This window comes from Procambarus clarkii, chromosome 91, assembly GCF_040958095.1.
Source record: "Procambarus clarkii isolate CNS0578487 chromosome 91, FALCON_Pclarkii_2.0, whole genome shotgun sequence".
Lineage (NCBI taxonomy): Eukaryota > Metazoa > Arthropoda > Malacostraca > Decapoda > Cambaridae > Procambarus > Procambarus clarkii.
This window is the reverse complement of record NC_091240.1, coordinates 10,153,576-10,172,598: the sequence shown is the minus strand read 5'-3', so window position 1 is coordinate 10,172,598 and position 19,023 is coordinate 10,153,576. Positions and strand designations below refer to the sequence as shown.

The 19,023-nt window shown below is 43.9% G+C and overlaps 1 protein-coding gene across 1 annotated transcript in view; it reads right to left on the bottom strand.

Moving 5' to 3' along the window:
• The window catches only part of LOC123774001 (transmembrane and coiled-coil domain-containing protein 4), a 96,580-nt gene extending 78,302 nt beyond the window's left edge, over positions 1 to 18,278 (bottom strand). The window contains exon 1 of the mRNA XM_045768058.2: positions 17,765 to 18,278. Within this exon, the coding sequence (XP_045624014.1) occupies positions 17,765 to 17,924 (160 nt within the window). The 5' untranslated portion in view covers positions 17,925 to 18,278. The remainder of the gene's footprint in view (positions 1 to 17,764) is intronic.
• Positions 18,279 to 19,023: the final 745 nt, after the last annotated feature.

Here is a 19,023-nt window from a genome sequence, read left to right as displayed (position 1 = left end):
AGTTATATTCAGTTGAACTTCCTACTCAGATGTTTATGTGTATACATAGTGCCCTACACTATGTATACACAGCTGGCTCTTGACTGCCCTACACATTCTGAATGCTGGTTTGCATTGTAAAAGTAATTCAGTCGCCTTGTGTGGTTGATTGTCCAATAAGCCACTACACTATGTGATGTCTAGCAAACATCTAACCCAGTCCATGGAGGACAGATGACAAAGTGTGTATGATGGTCAGCATTGTTTAAATAAATGGCCACGTCTGTGGTAGATAATAAACTAAGATACAGTAGTATGTAATCTTTCATACAGCACATAAGTTGGATAAAAAAATATATCAAGTGAAAATGATAAAATCCTTATATATTTTAGTAACTAGAACTATCCACGAAAGGGAATCAAGCAAATTACTCTCTTCAAATGCTCTCGAGGATAAAAGCAATGGAATCCAACGCTCTATGCTGATTTCAATAACAACCCCGCCTCCGACATCAAAACACTTGCCCCCTCCCCCTTCACGGGAGAGAAGCCAATTACCCTTGCAGGTGCAACAGACCCGCCTCGGGGCTAGACAACACCGTAAAGCAGCTGATCTTGGCAGATCGCTGGGTCGCATTACCTTGCAAAAGCGAGTCTGTCCGCCAGGCTGTAGAGCCTCGCTCGATATGGGGCTGGAGGAGAGGTTGTGAGCGAGTTTTTGGTCCCAGCTCGCTCATACCTTTCCGGTACTGAGTTATCGCACAGTAGCCACGTACTGACACCACGCACGCAAGCACGCACATACCCAAGGACCGTAAGCATGTACATACGAACATACCCTAACACGAGTACAGACCAATTTCACTCCAGCGATAGAGGTGAAAACCTGCTCTTTTTCTAGAGATTGTCCACCATCGTCTCCGAACTTTGCTTACCCAAATCTCGCACGACATAAATCTTACAGAAGACCGACATTTTTTTTCTAAATTACCGACATCTATACCAAAAAGAATTACTAATTTTAAATGGTTTATCAATTACCGCCACCAAGCACTTTTGACCAAGTTTAAAACTGATACAGTTCGATTGTTTAAGTGTGGTTGTGCTCACCTATCAGCGATTACCTAATTATCGCCAGAGTTGGTAAGTTCTAGCTCCTTATGCCCGTCATTTCTCTTCCTGAAGTAGGAGAAGGATGAATTTTCTTTAAATTTTATTAGCTTTTTCAGATTCTCACTATGTTCTTTTGTCCTATCTTCTTGTACTTTACAAAGCCCTTCCTTGTCCACCTTTTCAATTTATTTCAATATCATTTATGTCGTGATCATATCTCCTCTTTTCCTTCTCTCTTTCCTTTACTGGTGATTACAGATAGCCAGAACTGGTTTTAAGTAGCAAAATTGAAACAAGCGTGGCGCGGCCGGTCCAGCCAGCGTGGTGGGCGGGCGGCCGGTCCAGCCAGCGTGGCGGGCGGGCGGGCGGCCGGTCCAGCCAGCGTGGCGGGCGGGCGGGCGGCCGGTCCAGCCAGCGTGGCGGGCGGGCGGGCGGCCGGTCCAGCCAGCGTGGCGGGCGGGCGGGCGGCCGGTCCAGCCAGCGTGGCGGGCGGGCGGGCGGCCGGTCCAGCCAGCGTGGCGGGCGGGCGGGCGGCCGGTCCAGCCAGCGTGGCGGGCGGGCGGGCGGCCGGTCCAGCCAGCGTGGCGGGCGGGCGGGCGGCCGGTCCAGCCAGCGTGGCGGGCGGGCGGGCGGCCGGTCCAGCCAGCGTGGCGGGCGGGCGGCCGGTCCAGCCAGCGTGGCGGGCGGGCGGGCGGCCGGTCCAGCCAGCGTGGCGGGCGGAGTGGGTTAAGTGTGAGCGAGAGCGCCAGGGGTAGGCCGGGCGGGCCAGCACCTGCAGTGTTGACTGGTGTGCGTCACACCACACGGCGCCCTCTCAGTCATATATATGCTGCTGCTGGCAGGTCAGGTCCTGGCAACACACCACTGGCTGACAGCAAGGAGAAAGAGGGAGGCGGAGGAAGAAAAAGAGTGGGAGGAAAAGGGAGGGGCCGGGAGAGAAGATAGAGGAGGGACCTGAGAACTGAAGGTAACTACACTAGGATACGGGTGGACATGTTGACTGTGTACCTTCACTGTGTACGGTTCACTGGACTGTTTCCCGGGATTGTGGGTTGTTTCAAGCCTTGGTTACACATATATGAATTAGTCTGTATAATTGTACGTGTAACAGTTCATTGGTTGTTACCTTTATTGGTCTCAATAAACCTGATTTTCAGTTTCATTTATTCGTATATTCTTCTGATGTTAGTGTCCAACTACTGACATTTCCCCAGAATGACACTCTCAACACCTGCCTAACTCCCACGGTAGCTGTTTTACTGCTAAGTGAACAGGCGCATCAGGTAAAAGGAAACGTGGCGAACTATTTCTGTCCTGTACAGGGATGGAACCCGGGTCCCAAGGTTGTGAGACGCGGACATGAGAGTACTCTGCTGCAGGACCCGCTGTACGAGAAGGCGTAATTATCCGGGTGGTTGATGTCGCCGACATCCAGTAAGCTTACCAGGAATGTCTGTGCTAAACGTGTATTAGCCAAGGAGCCAGTCGGCCGAGTGGACAGCATACTGGACTTGTGATCCTGTGGTCCCGGGTTCGATCCCGGGCGCCGGCAAGAAACAATGGGCAGAGTTTCTTTCACCCTATGCCCCTGTTACCTAGCAGTAAAATAGGTACCTGGGTGTTAGTCAGCTGTCACGGGCTGCTTCCTGGGGGTGGAGGCCTGGTCGCAGAGACACTAAAGCCCCGAAATTATCTCAAGATAACCTCAAGATAGCCCTACATCCTCTTATGCACCGCCACTGGCGAAAGGTCCCGCCTTCATTTCCCATGGCAGGAACAAAAACGATTGGGCAACGTTGCCGTCACCCGATAGGAAATAAATACGAGGGAGTTTGGCTATTGTTATGGGTTACATCCTGGGGGGGGGGCCTAGACTAGTGTGTGGGACCTTGATACATCTTCAACAAATATTAAAGACAACAGATAGCACAATCCCTCGCCTCACATTCAGTACCGCTCCTGTGCCAGTTAAGTCCACTACGGGCTCACCATAGTCCGTGCTACTTGGAACTTGTTCTGAGTAGCTGAATCTATAACAACACAACCCGTTCTCGCACTTTCTTTAAGTCAATATTGACTTATTAAATGCGTGCATATGTGACATACTAATTTATTGTGAATATTTTAGTTTACCTTGAAAAGCTTCATAGAAAACACCGACCTTACCTAACCACCTTAGTATGTTAAGATAAGCATTTTATTGCTTCGTAATTACAATTATTACAACCTATTATAGGTATAGGTTAAGTAATAATTGTAATTACGAAGCAATAAAATGCTTATCTTAACATACTAAGGTGGTTAGGTAAGGTCGGTGTTTTCTATGAAGCTTTTCAAGGTAAACTAAAATATTCACAATAAATTAGTATGTCACATATGCACGCATTTAATAAGTCAATATTGACTTAAAGAAAGTGCCAGAACGGGTTGAACAACAACAACCTCGCTTCACCCCCCCCCCCTCCCTCCCCAGGGAACCCTAAACTCACTCACGCCCTCCACCCAGACCAACCAACCCAATCCCCCAACAGGAATCAGTTATTATATTGTTAACTCAAGGATTGCGATTCTCTTGCCATGGAGAATGTAGGTTAACCAAATACTATTAAGAAAATTGCCCACTCTCATTTTCCGCGCTATTTATGTCTTTTAATCTTTCTCTTGTGTTTACCTTTCTCGGTTGTTGAATTTGCCCCGTGGCGCAGTGGTAAAACACTCACCAGGCGCTTTGCGAGCGCTTTTCTTGGGTTCGTATCCTGGCTGGGGAGGATTGACTGGGCGCCAATCCTTGACTGTAGCCGCCTCTGTTCACTCAGTATGTAATGGGTACCTGGCGGTTAAACGATTTGGCGGGTCGTATTCCTGGGAGAAATTAGCATTAAGGACCTGCCCGAAACGCTACGCGTGCTGGTGGCTGTACAAGAATATAACAACTCTTTATATAAAACAAAATTGGACGTCCCGAGCCAAGCCACTCTGCTCGCCCCAACGCTAGGTAGAGTGCAATTACCCGGCCTCTCAAACTAATACGTCTCATGTTGTACCTTATGGTCCCCAAGGTACAAAGTACTATGAAAAGTAGCGGCTCACATGGTTGGTTGGTTGGTATAGATTTAGCTACTCGGAACAAGTTCCAAGTAGCACGGGCTATAACGAGCCCGTAGTTTACCTGGCACAGGAGCGGGGATGGAACCGAGTGGCATTATCTGTTTTATATCTAAATGGTCGCCATTCCCACGTGAAGAGGAGAGCAGGTGCTCTGCACCTTTTATTTGTACCGCTGGAAGGGTTACGGTGTCTTTGGAATACATTCATTTCGGAGCAGGTAAGACGGTCACTGGCGCGATTTACTACTAATAAAAATTAAACAATTTTGACTAACCAGAACCGGTCGAACCCAAGAAAACTACGCAGGCGATGAGTCACAATAACGTGGCTAAAGTAAGTTCACCAGACCACACACTAGAAGGTGAAGGGACGACGACGTTTCGGTTCGTCCAGGACCATTCTCAAGTCGATTGAGAATGGCAAGAACACTACCTAACCTATCGAGACATCCAGTAATGTGTTGATTGTGATATCACAATCTTGCTTAAACACACAACTTTGAAGTTATACAACATTAGACAACAACCTCCCACCAGGGGACTCGAACCCTAGCCAGCACAGATGCTTCACAACACCTGGCATAGCTTGGTACGCCTTCAACCCACCCACTACCGAGCACAACATAATAACATGTGCTCTGAACGGGGCGAGAATAGCTTGAGCTACCTCATCCCTTTGTGTGTATTTATACCTCAATAAACTTATTTGAATTTAAATTTGAATCGCGGCATAGAAAACGTCAATATAACGGTCCTTTCATATGCACTAGTAAGTCGTATTTTTAGCCGACTTATTCCGTTAAAATTGCGACGTATTAGGAGAGAAGATGGGTTGAATTAAAAGAGGTAGCCAAACTTCCCGCCCCCGGCATGAAGCCTAAGCCCCAGCAGTGTAAGCGCGGGCAACTCCACCCGTCAACCTGCTCAAAGTTCACCGGCCAGATTCAGGAAAGCACTTACGCAAACACTTGCGAACGTGTACATTTCCTCAATCTTCGACGGCTTTGGTTACATTTATTAAACAGTTTACAGGCATGAAAACTTCCCCATTCAACTGTTGTTATTGTTATAAACAGCCTCCTGGTGCTTCGGAGCTCATTAACTGTTTAATAATTGTAAACAAAGTCGCCCAAGATTGAGAAAAGATGTACAGGTCTGTAAGTGCTTTCGTGAATCTGGCCCCAGAGCACTAGAGCCTCCCAGATGTGAAGTTAACCCTCCCCGCCATCACTATCTTATCTTTATATTAACTAAGTGCAAGTTAATTAACCCTGCATCAATTAAAGGGCGTCTCTTGCCAACCGTTATTACAGGTAATCTTGTAGTTAATTAAAATAATAATACGCTATACTAGGCTTTATTTCTCGTTATTTAATGTTGTATAACAATTGTTATTAACACAGTATATACGACCTTGATCACTTTTGTAACAACTAACAACCACAACATTCTAAATATGTCAGTTAAAGAGGTAAAACACGTTCAAAAGTCTCAAGTCTAACCCGTCTCTTAACTCAGATACAGACACATTCTACTAACATAGAAGAAGCAAACTACAGTGCAGGCGAAATTGAAATAAGTTTATTGAGGTAAAATACACACAAAGGGATGAGGTAGCTCAAGCTATTCTCACCCCGTTCAGTACAACGTGTTAGTACATACATAGACACACATCACAAACAATAAACCTGTTACCAAACATTCTGAGAGATAAACATGTACATTTCCTCCTTCACAAGTAGTATGGTATCAGACGTACACAAATACTTTTATGACCTAGTTATACGGATAATTCAACAAAATATTACAGTCTTGGTGCAAAATTCTTATATCTCTCAAGAATATCATCAACCTTTCCTTTGTGACACATCCAGGCTATTTGCTCAGGAACAGTCCTTATCTCAGTGTTTCTATATACATTAATCAACGGACAATCAAGAACATAATGGGCAAGGGTGTGAGACCTTAACATACCACATAGTTTACACTTCGTGTCATTATCATGAACGCCTATCCCATATTCCCAGTAATATTTGTACCCAAGCCTGAGCCGCATGTACACAGAGTCACTCCAAGCATTTCTCCTTTTACCATAAGTGAAAAGGGTGTTTTGACTCACATACATGTAGTGTTGCATGGTTAGACTTCTCTCATACATTATCCCTCTCCTCTCCACTCCTGCCTGTGCCTGAATATTTCTGATTTTGCTTCTTATTTGTCTCATTGTGAATTCACATTCAATGTCAATTTGTGGTTTTGATGTGGCACGTTTGGCCAAGTCATCCGCCACCTCGTTGAGCACTATTCCAACATGAGATGGAATCCACATGAATTTCACACTATGACCTTTCAGCTGTATCTCAGCTATTCTTCTCTTACAATCCTCAACTATAGACATGAAGACTGGGTTTGCAGGCGACGAGTCACAATAACGTGGCTAAAGTATGTTGACCATACCACACACTAGAAGGTGAAGGGACGACGACGTTACGGTCCGTCTTTAACCATTCCCAAGTCGATAGACTTGACTTGACATTCTATCGACTTGAGAATGGACCAGGACGGACCGAAACGTCGACGTCCCTTCACCTTCTAGTGTGTGGTCTGGTCAACAAGCAAACTACAATATTTACATTTTTAAACACAAAATCTGCATACATCAATCCTAACATTACACATTTCTTATATAAATGAATGATAACATCAATTATAGAAGGTTATCGCCCTCCTTCCCCCTCTAAGGGCAAGTGATCGCTGTTGTTGTTAAAGATTCGCTACATGGAACAAAAAGTTCCAAGTAGCACGGGCTATGGTGAGCCCGTATTTTATATTATGTGATCGCTGCTAACGCCTACGTATGGTCCTGTATGACTAACCATCCTGTGAGATGGGGACTTTTAGTATCACTGCTATCTTATTCACTCTTGTGTTGATGATATCCTCATAATGCACCCAGAGTCTGCCAGTGCAGACTACTTATCACATGCCTCTGTATGACTGTTACGAATCTCACTAGGATTCTGCCATTACTCTTGATTCTCATATTACTTTATTGTCTTGTTCTTTAATATAGCATCCAGTTGTATGATATAAGATTTTGTATGTTATATATATATTATAGCATGCTGTAATGTGTCTGAGTTACATTATATTGTGTGAGGCTTTTGGTGTTAATTTTTCATGTAGTTTTTCCGTGTGGGCGGTTGACCATATTTGGATATGGCCAGTGTGGGAACATTGTTGTCAATCGAGTGTTTATAGTTTCACCTTGATTTATCCCCATAATTGGTTTCCGTATTATTGTATGGAATGTTGTACCAGTGTTACTACTCTTTAGTTTAACAATGTTTTGAATATTAGTGCTGCGTTTTATTATTAGAATTTCCACAATGTTTGTGTGGACGGTTAGTTGATTTTTTGGTAGACGCTTGGCCTGCGGATCAAGGCGTGGGCAGAAGCGTGGCGGCTGCTGTCGTGAGGAGTCATGTTTTAAGTTAAGTCATTGGTCACTGTTATTTTAGCCCATATAAATGTTAATTATCTGGTTAGATGATATTGTATATATCTCTCTAATTAATCCATGTCTTAGTGATAGTGCTCATGTCTCAATAATGAGGTTATTCTATGATTTGCATGCTGAAGAATATTTCTGGGTATTTATTTATACATTTAAGTGTTATTAAGTTTGTCCCCCTTAGCATAAATATATTGTTCTCCATTTTATGCAGTGATGTATATTTACCCCTAGACAGTTGTTGGCAAGGCCGATTTATTATCTTATTATTGCACTGCGGGGAGAAGAACCTTATTTAGTCTCAAGGGTGGTAACAATGACTAACCATCCTGTGTGATGGGGATTTTTAGCATTACGTAGCTAGCTTTTTGAGCTGCACAAATGAGGATGTATCTAAATGTGTTAAAATAATACATATTATGTTGTGCTGGGAAAAATGTGATACAAGCAGAGACTCGCCATGATAGTTAATGCTGTCAACAGTCCTATACAACATTTATAGAGCTGACTTCTTATATAGTGGCCTTTGGTTTGGAAACCTAGTGATCCCAGAGGGGAAAAATAACTTATCGAGAATAATAAGTTATTGAGACTTACTGAAACTTGCATCGAGTATCGAGACTTTGAAAGAGTATAATAAATAAAATAGTTGTAATAGTAGGTGTTATTGTTACAGAATGAAAGTTTTTCTTACCACAGACGTGGCCATACATTTGTACAATGATAAGCAGCATACATATTTTCTCGTCTGCTGGGTTATAACCAGCTGCTTGGTAGTTTTGGCGGGAAAACTACACACGTGTTACGCAACAGAAGCGTTTCTAACCGCTTAGAAACTATGTTAAGCAAGTTCCCGTCTCCCACTGCCGGGATGCTGCGGGAGACGGGATGCATAACACAAGGCGCTCAGCATCCCTACAATGGTAGACGGGATGTCAGGAATAAGGACTTAAGTTATACCCACGACGACAACCTACGATTAGATAGGTAAGGTTATTATAATAAAACTAAGCCAGTGTGACTAAACCGGTAGCACTTAAAAGATATATATGTGAGGAAAACAAGTTGGGATATGAGGAAGAAACAATGCCCAAGACTTCACCACAGGTGATCGAACGCCGACCCTGCACGAAGCGAGGCCGTTGCTCTACCATCCAGGTTATTTATAAGTGGATGCAGGCGAGGTCTTGCAGCGGGAGGGGACCGACCCTTTGAGCGAGACTCATCATTAGCATAATAAAGAGCGGGAGCCTGTACCAGCAACCACCACGCCTGCCCGTGGAGGTGCGAGCCACTCTTATATTATCTGGGGGAAGAGTGCGCCACCGCGCACGACGTTGCCTGCAGATGAATATTTACGACCATTGGGTAAACATGGTTGCCATAAACAGGGTTGCCATAAACATGGTTGCCATAAACAGGGTTGCCGTAAACAGTAATCCTGTTAACAGTTAACAGGATTACTGTAAACTTTCCGTCCAGACCAGTAAGTGGGAGTTCAACATGGCGACTACTGACATCCAACATTCCCCAAGTCTGTCAATGCACCTTTAGTGTCAATGATAACAACATTACTGCAGCATTCGGTCATCAGCTACACCTATACATTCTGGTCACGCCTAGTTTTAAATGCGTACCGACACGAATGACTAAATTAACTATTATTTAGATGTGCGACACACGTGTTTCAATCAGTTCCCGATGCTAACAGGTATTTTCAAGCTACTTCCGAAAGAAATGCGTAAATATGTCTTGTGTGTGTTGACTTTCAATGCATATAAATTAGAATAAGACGATTCTCGTATAAATATTAAAGTTTCCCCTGGTCTTATAAAATATTATAGAAAACGAATTTAAAATCTGAATAAAACCTAGAACCAATAAAGACCATTGAGGCAGAAAATCGAAAAGCGAAGCCTCACCAAATTGTGAGTGACAGGCAGAGCGTTTTCCTTCATACGATTAGGCTTAGCATTTAAGGTTAAAGAACTATCGACTACCATGTGTAGTTTCCCACCAAGACACAGTCTGAGGAGCCTATTAAGACTGAAGGAATATTGCATTCTAACCTCCCATAGCCTGCGATCCTCATGCTGTCTAGAACTCCCCACCCCCACCCCCCCACCCCAGCTTTCAGGCTAAATAAAAATCAGCTCTTTTCAATCTGTTTACGGACCCTCGCGAGCATTCCTTACAGTCAATCTAAGAGACAAATTATCGTTTTGTTTCCATAATAATTTATGATTGCCTGCCTGGAACCAGCAATCGTCTCCACAGACCAGTGTACCAAGTCTTCCAACTATATACTTAATTTACTAAATGCTACAATGTAATGAAATTGTTAAAATGAATATTTACAATTTATTTTGTAGATAAAAAAATTTAAATTATAAATTACAAGTAAAACCTGGGTTTCCAGGCTAGGCTTGGAGTAGAACAACTCTCAGAATCCACTCCAGGTATGATCTAGGTTAGGTACGTACATTCTCGAAGCCAATAATATGAAAAATGTTTCGTCCCCCATTGACGTCCATGCAGGTCTGTTCATCCGCGTATTCATTCCTCTTGAAAAGTACCCAACTCCTCCATGCGACCAGAGGAGACGCGATATAATGCAAAAGGCTACATTTGAGGAACTGGATTTCCTAAGGTGCAACTTTGCTATCCTCCGATACACTAAAACAACTGCCTTACTCTACAGGTACTCTGAATTGTACACATGTAAGTGGCATGAGCCGCAAGTCATGTAATGGTGGGGAAAGTGAGGTCCTGTAGAGATAATGGCAGTTCTCTGGCTAAGGAATTGGACCTCCCATCTAGAAAATGGGGCCCCTCGCGGCTCGCCACCAATATACAGTATTGACCCTGCTCCTTTTGACAGTTCTCTGGTGCCTTATATAGCACAGGCTTATTATAGCTATACAGAAAAATCTATATTTTTAATGGAAATGGAATAACAAATATTTTCATTTCGTATGCATACCCAAGCTAGGAGCCAACGCCGATTTACGACATCCACAATAAGATCTTCAAGCCTAAGCCTATTTATAGTGTATAAACAAGTCTAGTAGTAGGCATCCTTCAGTCTCGGGAGACTATGGAGTTGCGCCCTGGTTGTCAATCCTGGTGCAGCGTCTGGTGTGAAACAAGTCTAAAATACCATATAATTAGGCCTAGGAGGATCCCAGTGATCCCTAGGAGGATCCCAGTGTGAATGTCTTAAGGAGATCTCACGTAATAACGGATCATTTTGACTTTCTAAGTCTAGACGCAATATATCGTTTGAGATATTATAAAAACTAGTGTTGCTAAAAAATTATAACCCACTCTCTAAAAGGGATAGTACCTATGTCTACTATGGAATTTATGTACAAACTATAGACTGCCCCCAGGAAAAAGTCCGTTTTGTACTGTAATGCTGAAAAACACAAAACATCCAACAGCCTAACCATAAACCTAACCTAATCTGTCAAAGGCTTAAAGAAGCAATCCAAGGACTAAAAATAAGCAACCATAGGTCTAATTTATTACATATATGTATTGTACTAGGCCTAGTAAGTGTTATTGATTTTGTTGTGCCCTTAACAAAATCAATACAACAATATAAAAGATGGACTCTGTTCGAATCCAAATTTGGTCTATATATATATATATATATATATATATATATATATATATATATATATATATATATATATATATATATATATATATATATATATATATATATATATATATATATATATATATATTAGTATTTAAAGGTTACAAAACATACAAGACAAATGCCTAAAGGTTATGGATCTCTTGAAGCTCCTCCGCTTCTGGACAGGAACCGAGGACGCAGCAAGCATTTCCCCTCTGGATCGCCACACTGAGACGCTGAAACAAAAAAATGGAAGCCCTTGGGTCTCTGGTGACGTCAATGAGCTTGGAACCCAATTCCTTGAGAAATCCCAAGGCACTCTTGCCCCATGGGCCATGCGTCTCAGACGCTATGGGAACAAAGAGGTATTGACCTTCCAGTCGCCTGTACTTGAGTGATTTTGCTGTTTCCCTGTGGTTGGCCGCCCCACCTGCTTGATCAGCTCCGAAGTGTACATAGGTGTCAGCCAGGGTGGATACACATGTGTAGTCCCACACCAACTGTCTACCCTCCTTCCATGAGTATATGGTGATGCCATCAGGGCGAAGTGCGGGGAAATCCGGGTTTTGGACCCCTAGGATGCGAGGTTCTCTCTCCGCTGGGCACCCAGCTGAGACGAGGCTTCTCTTGATGATGTCATTGACCTCGCTGTGTCTTGCATGCCAGCCCTTTGTGCTTCCGCAATGCAACCCATGCAGTCCGTATTGGTCTGCTTCCACCCTGTTGCAAATACACTTGTATTCAGTGTGAATTGGGGCACCAAGGCGGAGGGCCACTGCTACACGAAGGGATTCTGTGTATATATATATATATATATATATATATATATATATATATATATATATATATATATATATATATATATATATGTCGTACCTAGTAGCCAGAACTCACTTCTCAGCCTACTATTCAAGGCCCGATTTGCCTAATAAGCCAAGTTTTCCTGAATTAATATATTTACTATAGTTTTTTTCTTATGAAATGATAATGCAACCCTTTTCTCTATGTATGAGGTCAATTTTTTTTTATAGGAGTTAAAATTAACGTAGATATATGACCGAACCTAACCAACCCTACCTAACCTAACCTAACCTATATTTATAGGTAAGGTTAGGTTAGGTAGCCAAAAAAAGCTAGGTTAGGTTAGGTAGGTTAGGTAGACGAAAAAACATTAATTCATGAAAACTTGGCTTATTAGGCAAATCGGGCCTTGAATAGTAGGCTGAGAAGTGCGTTCTGGCTATTAGGTACGACATATATATATATATATATATATTAATAAGGAAGGGACCCTTCTTTCACCTCTGGCTGGAAGAAGGGGGACCCATAGCCTCGGAGGAAACCACACATAACGCATTAGAGGGAATGTTTAGGTCCTCTCCAATAGTTTCTGTGCGCTTTTCTCCTATCACCCCCTTTCCTTTGAACTTAAATAAGTATTTCCATTTTTTAGGATATGAGTCGCGTACTGCAGCGAGCCTGTTTGACCATTCTTGGCGGTGCCCATCTAGATCAACACCTCATCCCCTCACGCCACCAAGAAAATATTCTACAAGAGCCCCTTTAAAAGCCCACGACCCCCATGGATACGAGGCGTGGAGAGAAAGTGAAAGAAATCACTGGGTAATGAAATCATCCAGTGAATATTCTTGGAAAGTTCTTGCTGCATACTGGAAGGTCAATGTGGAGATGAATAGACATTGATAACGTTGTTTTTTGTTGTTTTAGATTCAGTTAACTCGGGGGGGGGGGGGCAGTGACCTCTCGTTGTTACCCTCCCCCCCCCGGCCTCGCTAAGTGACCTCTCGTTGTTAACCCCCCCCCCCGGCCTCGCTAAGTGACCTCTCGTTGTTAACCCCCCCCCCCCCGGCCTCGCTAAGTGACCTCTCGTTGTTAACCCCCCCCCCGGCCTCTCTAAGTGACCTCTCGTTGTTACCCCCCCCCCCCCGGCCTCGCTAAGTGACCTCTCGTTGTTACCCCCCCCTCCAGCCTCGCTAAGTGACCTCTCGTTGTTACCCCCCCCCCGGCCTCGCTAAGTGACCTCTCGTTGTTACCCCCCCCCCCCCCGCCCTCGCTAAGTGACCTCTCGTTGTTATCCCCCCCCGGCCTCGCTAAGTGACCTCTCGTTGTTATCTTCCCCCCCCCCCCCCCCCTCGGCCTCGCCAACACCGCATGCTCTGGCGAGATAAAAAAAAACGTAGCAATTGCACAAACTCATTTGCAAAACAATTACCATCAGCTGCAAAGTATTTGTAGCCGACTGCTCTTTTTGCACCATCCCAAATGAGTCATTAACAATTCCTCTGATGCCACGGAAAACAAATATTCTTTCGACAATTTCAAATTTAATTCTTACCAACAGAGCCTCAACTTCCTTCATTGTTATTAAAATGAAGGAAGGAATGAGTATTGACACAGTAAATTGGTTAGCTTTGTGCTGTGTTTAACCAAAGAACAACTGATGGAAGATGATGAAATGTATATTTAATATTGAGATAGAATACCAGGCTAATCGGGGGGTCCCTCGATTGTTTCAAGCGCGGGTTGGACAAGTATATGAGTGGGATTGGGTGGTTATAGATAGGAGCTGCCTCGTATGGGCCAATAGGCCTTCTGCAGTTACCTTTGTTCTTATGTTCTTATGTAATGTTGCCTGAAGGGTGTGCCTGGGCTAGAGGGGAGGGGGGGACTGGGGAATGTTGTCCAATATGGCCGAATATGAACATAATTTGAAAATAAAAAAAATGAAAATAAATTTGGGATTTATTTTTTTCAACAATAGTAAGTTAAGGGTCCTTTGATAGGTTAGGTGGGCAGGAAATTCTCATAAAGTTTCAAAACGGTATGAAAAACGTTAATGGAAAGTTTCCTCGTCTAAGCTTGTCGAATAAGCCAGACGACTCAAACAGAAAACGGAACAGTACGTCACTTTTGTGAGTCGATTTCATTTCAAATTACGTCCAAATTTGGCCATAGCGTGCATACGAGTCAAAAGTGACGTTATTTTTAAGACGACGGGTTGAGGCGTCATGTTATCTGTCTAAACGTCCGCAGGGTCCACCCGTCCGTCCGTCAATACGCCGTCCACTAAAGACAACATACAGTACACTGCTCTCGATAGAAGTCGCCAAGCCCGTCATTCTTATCTATTTCTTAGCGCACTCGGCTCCCAATCTATTGGTCCTAGGTTCCATTATCGGGGGAGCGAAACGTTTGGGCAGTCAACAATAACCACTATCATCATATTCCTAGACTTCAGTAACACTTTCGATATTATTCCACAGGAGAGAGGACTAGAGGCTGACGGTACTGCTGCGGGACATCTGAAATTTGATTATAGCAAAGTTATCGCAGACGAAACAAGGTTAGGCCGGCGTGATCAAAGTAGCCCAGTTGCACGCCCAGGGTTTAATTAAGGGATCATCTGGCTTGGACTTTATAGTGCGCCATCAACATAAATAACTTGATACAGAACAGATGAACAATCGAGAACGGTCAGGCAGAAACAGACGAGATGGGCGGGTAGACAGACAGACATAAGAACAAATGCAACTGCAGAAGGCCTATTGGCCCATACGAGGCAGCTCCTATTTATAACCACCCAATCCCACTCATATACTTGTCCAACCCGCGCTTGAAACAATCGAGGGACCCCACCTCCAGCACGTTACGCGGTAATTGGTTCCACAAATCAACTACCCTGTTACTGAACCAGTATTTACCCAAGTCTTTTCTAACGTCTATTTAGTATTTACCCAAGTCAGACGGGCCAGTTACAAACAGGCGATCCAGCAGCTAACAGAGGAGTAGCTACAGACGAGCCAGGGAGACAAACAGGCGGGTCAGGTACCAACGGAAAGCTGGGGGGGGGGGGGAACAGGTGCAGACAGACGGTAAGGGGGGGGGGAGCCGGGGATAGGCACAGCAGCCAAACAGACAGGCAAGTAGTTACCCCAAGCCTCGCACATAATAAACCAAACACAACTACCCATACACAATAACCCAAATAACTCCAGAATACCTAATAACGAAAGTGAACATCATAACAATGCTCAAAGTGCATCTGTTAGCAAACAACTTCAAAATGGATACTAACGGGGAAGAACATCACACTATACTACAATGGAATTGCAATGGCGTTCGCAATAGAATTAATGACATCATACAGTACGCCCGTGAACACCAAACTGACGTCATAGTGCTACAGGAGACGCTGGTGGGTGATGACTTCAACCCAAGGTTCAGCGGATATCAGAAGTTCTCCCTTCCAGCTAGGGAAAGAAAACGGGGCCTCACTACCTTTGTAAGTAACAACATTCCCGCACAGATTATTGATGACCTGCATATGGGGGATGAGTATGAGTAACTGGGAGTAACTCTTCACTTAAACAATAATGCCCTACATATAATCAACCTATATGTGCCACAGAGTAAACTTGACCTTGACATACTGCCTGAATTTGTTAGGGAAGAACCTACCCTGCTGGTCGGTGACCTTAATGCCAGGTATCCACACTTTGGTGCCAACTGTCATCAGCCCAATGTCAATGGACGGAAGCTGTCACTCTTTGTCAGGGGAAGTGAAAACCTTAGAGTCCTGGGTGATGAACAGCCAACTCACCTCAGAGGAGGAAGACTAGACTATGCTCTCCTGCTGAATGCACAGGACACGGATGCCAGTACACACAATGTGCACAGTTTATGTAGTGACCACTGGGCACTAATTACCACCGTCGACATGAGCAAGGGAGAAAGAGACAAATAAAAGAAAAAGGTTATCACTCGGACCAGATATGAGGCCGCACTTCATAAACAGGATGAGTGACTGGTTCACGGAATACCAAATCCCAGAAGACATTGATACAGTGCTTTATCTTAGCACTGTATCCTGTGCTACCCAATCCCCCAATATTTGTACCTAAGCCATATTACTTTACAATGGTAATCTTAGATATCATTTGATATCATGGTTGTTGTATTGAGTACATATTCTACTGCATTATTCCTTGAAATGAGCCTCATATTGTGCTTCAGTGAACCAATATATAACCCTAAAATGTTATCCTCGTGTACCTAGTAATCCTTGTTCATTATTGTGTATTGTTATTATTGTGTATTATTCTAATCTGCTTTTGTGTCAAAATTCCTTCAATGTACCTGTAAAAAATGTTTGTCAATTTTACTGTCAAATTACCTAAAAATTATCTGTTAGTTTAAGGACTTGCCCGAAACGCTATGCGTGCTAGTGGCTTTACAAGAATGTAAATTCAACTTAATTTCTATGTTCTCTGTTAACCCCCAGTGTACCTTCTTGTATATAAATAAATAAATAAATAACATGTTCCTACTATGGTCTGGTGGGCTTCCCGGGGCGGCCACCGTCAACATATGGTTCCCGGTCGACGCCAGCGCGGAGCCTGCCTATACCAACATCAGCGGTATCTTTATCCTGCCCACTAATAATATGTTTTTTACAGTTATGAAATCAAATGTCTTAAGATTTCCAATATAAAACTGCCGTAAGAGTCTGGCACATCAGTACACGTCTAGGCGTGCCATCCACCATATGGAACTGTTGTATATACCCGACATATCAGTTGTATCCCCAACATATATACCCGACATCAACCGTAGCCCCAGCATATATACCTGACAACCATAAAGAATTGTTAGGTCATTATACACAGTCTTTCAGCAGTGTTTCCCTTCCATACAATAGCAATTTAAAATAAAGAAAAACATATGTTCCACGAATCCCAGGTCCTGAATATGTCCCATAAATTGGAACATTCAGGGATAAGGGATTGAATTACATTCCATATACATATAACCTCATCCTACCCAACAGTTTATCACTGTGTGTATGTTTTATCCATCAATCTCGTCAGTAATAATTGGGTATTATAATAATTAGTTTTTTATCTCGTACAGTAAAGGGTCGCGATTACTGTTATTTTTGTAGTTACAGTGGTGGTGACTTTACAAAATAAATCTTACTGTATAAGTGTGGTTTCGCGAGATTGAGTTTTTTTTTTACTTAGAAGTAATTTTCATATAATGTGCTTTATTAACTGGATGACACGTGAACAAGTATCGTTCACTTTTAATCTATCTGACCTGGATCTCACGGCTTGAAATTCTACCTCGCTCGTTGAGTATCTCTCTCTCTTATGATTCTGGGAGAACCGTTGACAAGCCGCCGGCGTCCTGTCCTCGTCGAGGCACGTAGTGTTAGTAGCCCTCGGGTAGATTCAAGTATTTAAAACTGGCCAAAATTTACCAAAGTGTTATTGGTGGAATGGTAAAACAAAGTTATCCAAACACTTTGGATAATTTCCCGAGGGATGTCAACAAACGGATCTACTGCCAACTTTTCCTAGACAGTGGAAAGGAACATTTATTTACCTTTTGTAGAGTTGCCATTGACGTCTCCCATGTCGAGAGCCTCCATGCCCAGGTGGCCGCCCGTGTCCTGGCCCTCCCCGGCGACGCCTACAGGCAGGTGCTCCCTCGTCGCCTCGCTGCCCGGTACCTCTTCACCTGAGGCCATAACTGACTCTTCCATCACTCTAACCTCGCTGGCTGCCCTGTCAAGCGCAACTTCTCAAGCATGCTGGAGCGCCTCCACGACTGCCTCAGTCCCTCCTGGCATCATGCCGTTCTCTTGTGAAGTTTCACTCGGGTTTTCTGTGTCCAGATGTCAACATGAGTGCACTCGAGCTTTGCTAAAACAAAACTTTCCCCCAGCTGTCTCTGATCTCATAAATGTCACGCGATAGGTTTACGACACTTGGTTATAATAATCACTGAAGAAACGCGAGACTTAAGAGACGAGGCACTAAAGCAAGTAGAAAGTAACAATAGAGAGAGCAGAGGAGCGCCAGCAGCCGTCCTCCCCCAGCGTGCACCACCAGCTGACTCCACCACTGGCCGGGGAGCCAGGCGGGGCTATTTGCACATGCCAGATTATACATCGCTTCAATAACTTTTACCCATATTCCACGTAATAATTACCCACCATAACTCTAAAGTCATTTAGATACAAAAATATGTATGGTATCTTTGATGTCCACAATGGGGAAACTACTAGAAGATACTTTTCTTATGAGAATTAATGGGTTTCCTGTTATTCGTAAGGTAGTAACCCCACCATTCAGGTGAGCTGTGAGCAGCGCATCCATCAGTCACTCCCCCGGGTGCCGGCGCTGGCACCTGGCCCTGCTGCAGGGCCAGGTGACATGCTGCAGGGCACCCTTGACCCTTAGGCGTAGACCTACCTCAGGGGTGCAGGTGACCCCTTGGGCATAGGCCTACATGCAGCAGGGTACATATGACCCCTTGAGCGAAGGCTTACATGTAGCAGAGCACACCTGACCCTTAGGTACGGGCCTGCATTTGGGTACAGATGACCCCTTGGCGTAGGCGCACATCCAGATATGATCCATGGACGTAAACCTAGAGAAGGATTGTATTGCCGGATTGTAATATTGCCGGAACAACCGTGGACATCTTCAAGAGGAAACTAGATTAGAAACAAGGGATAGCCATCATAACAGCAAAACTTGTTGGAACCACCGCCAGACTGTCAATCAAAGACAGTATATAAAGATCGCTTCAGAGAAACCTTCAATATGGAACAAGTGCATAGACGAATAATCTGGTCA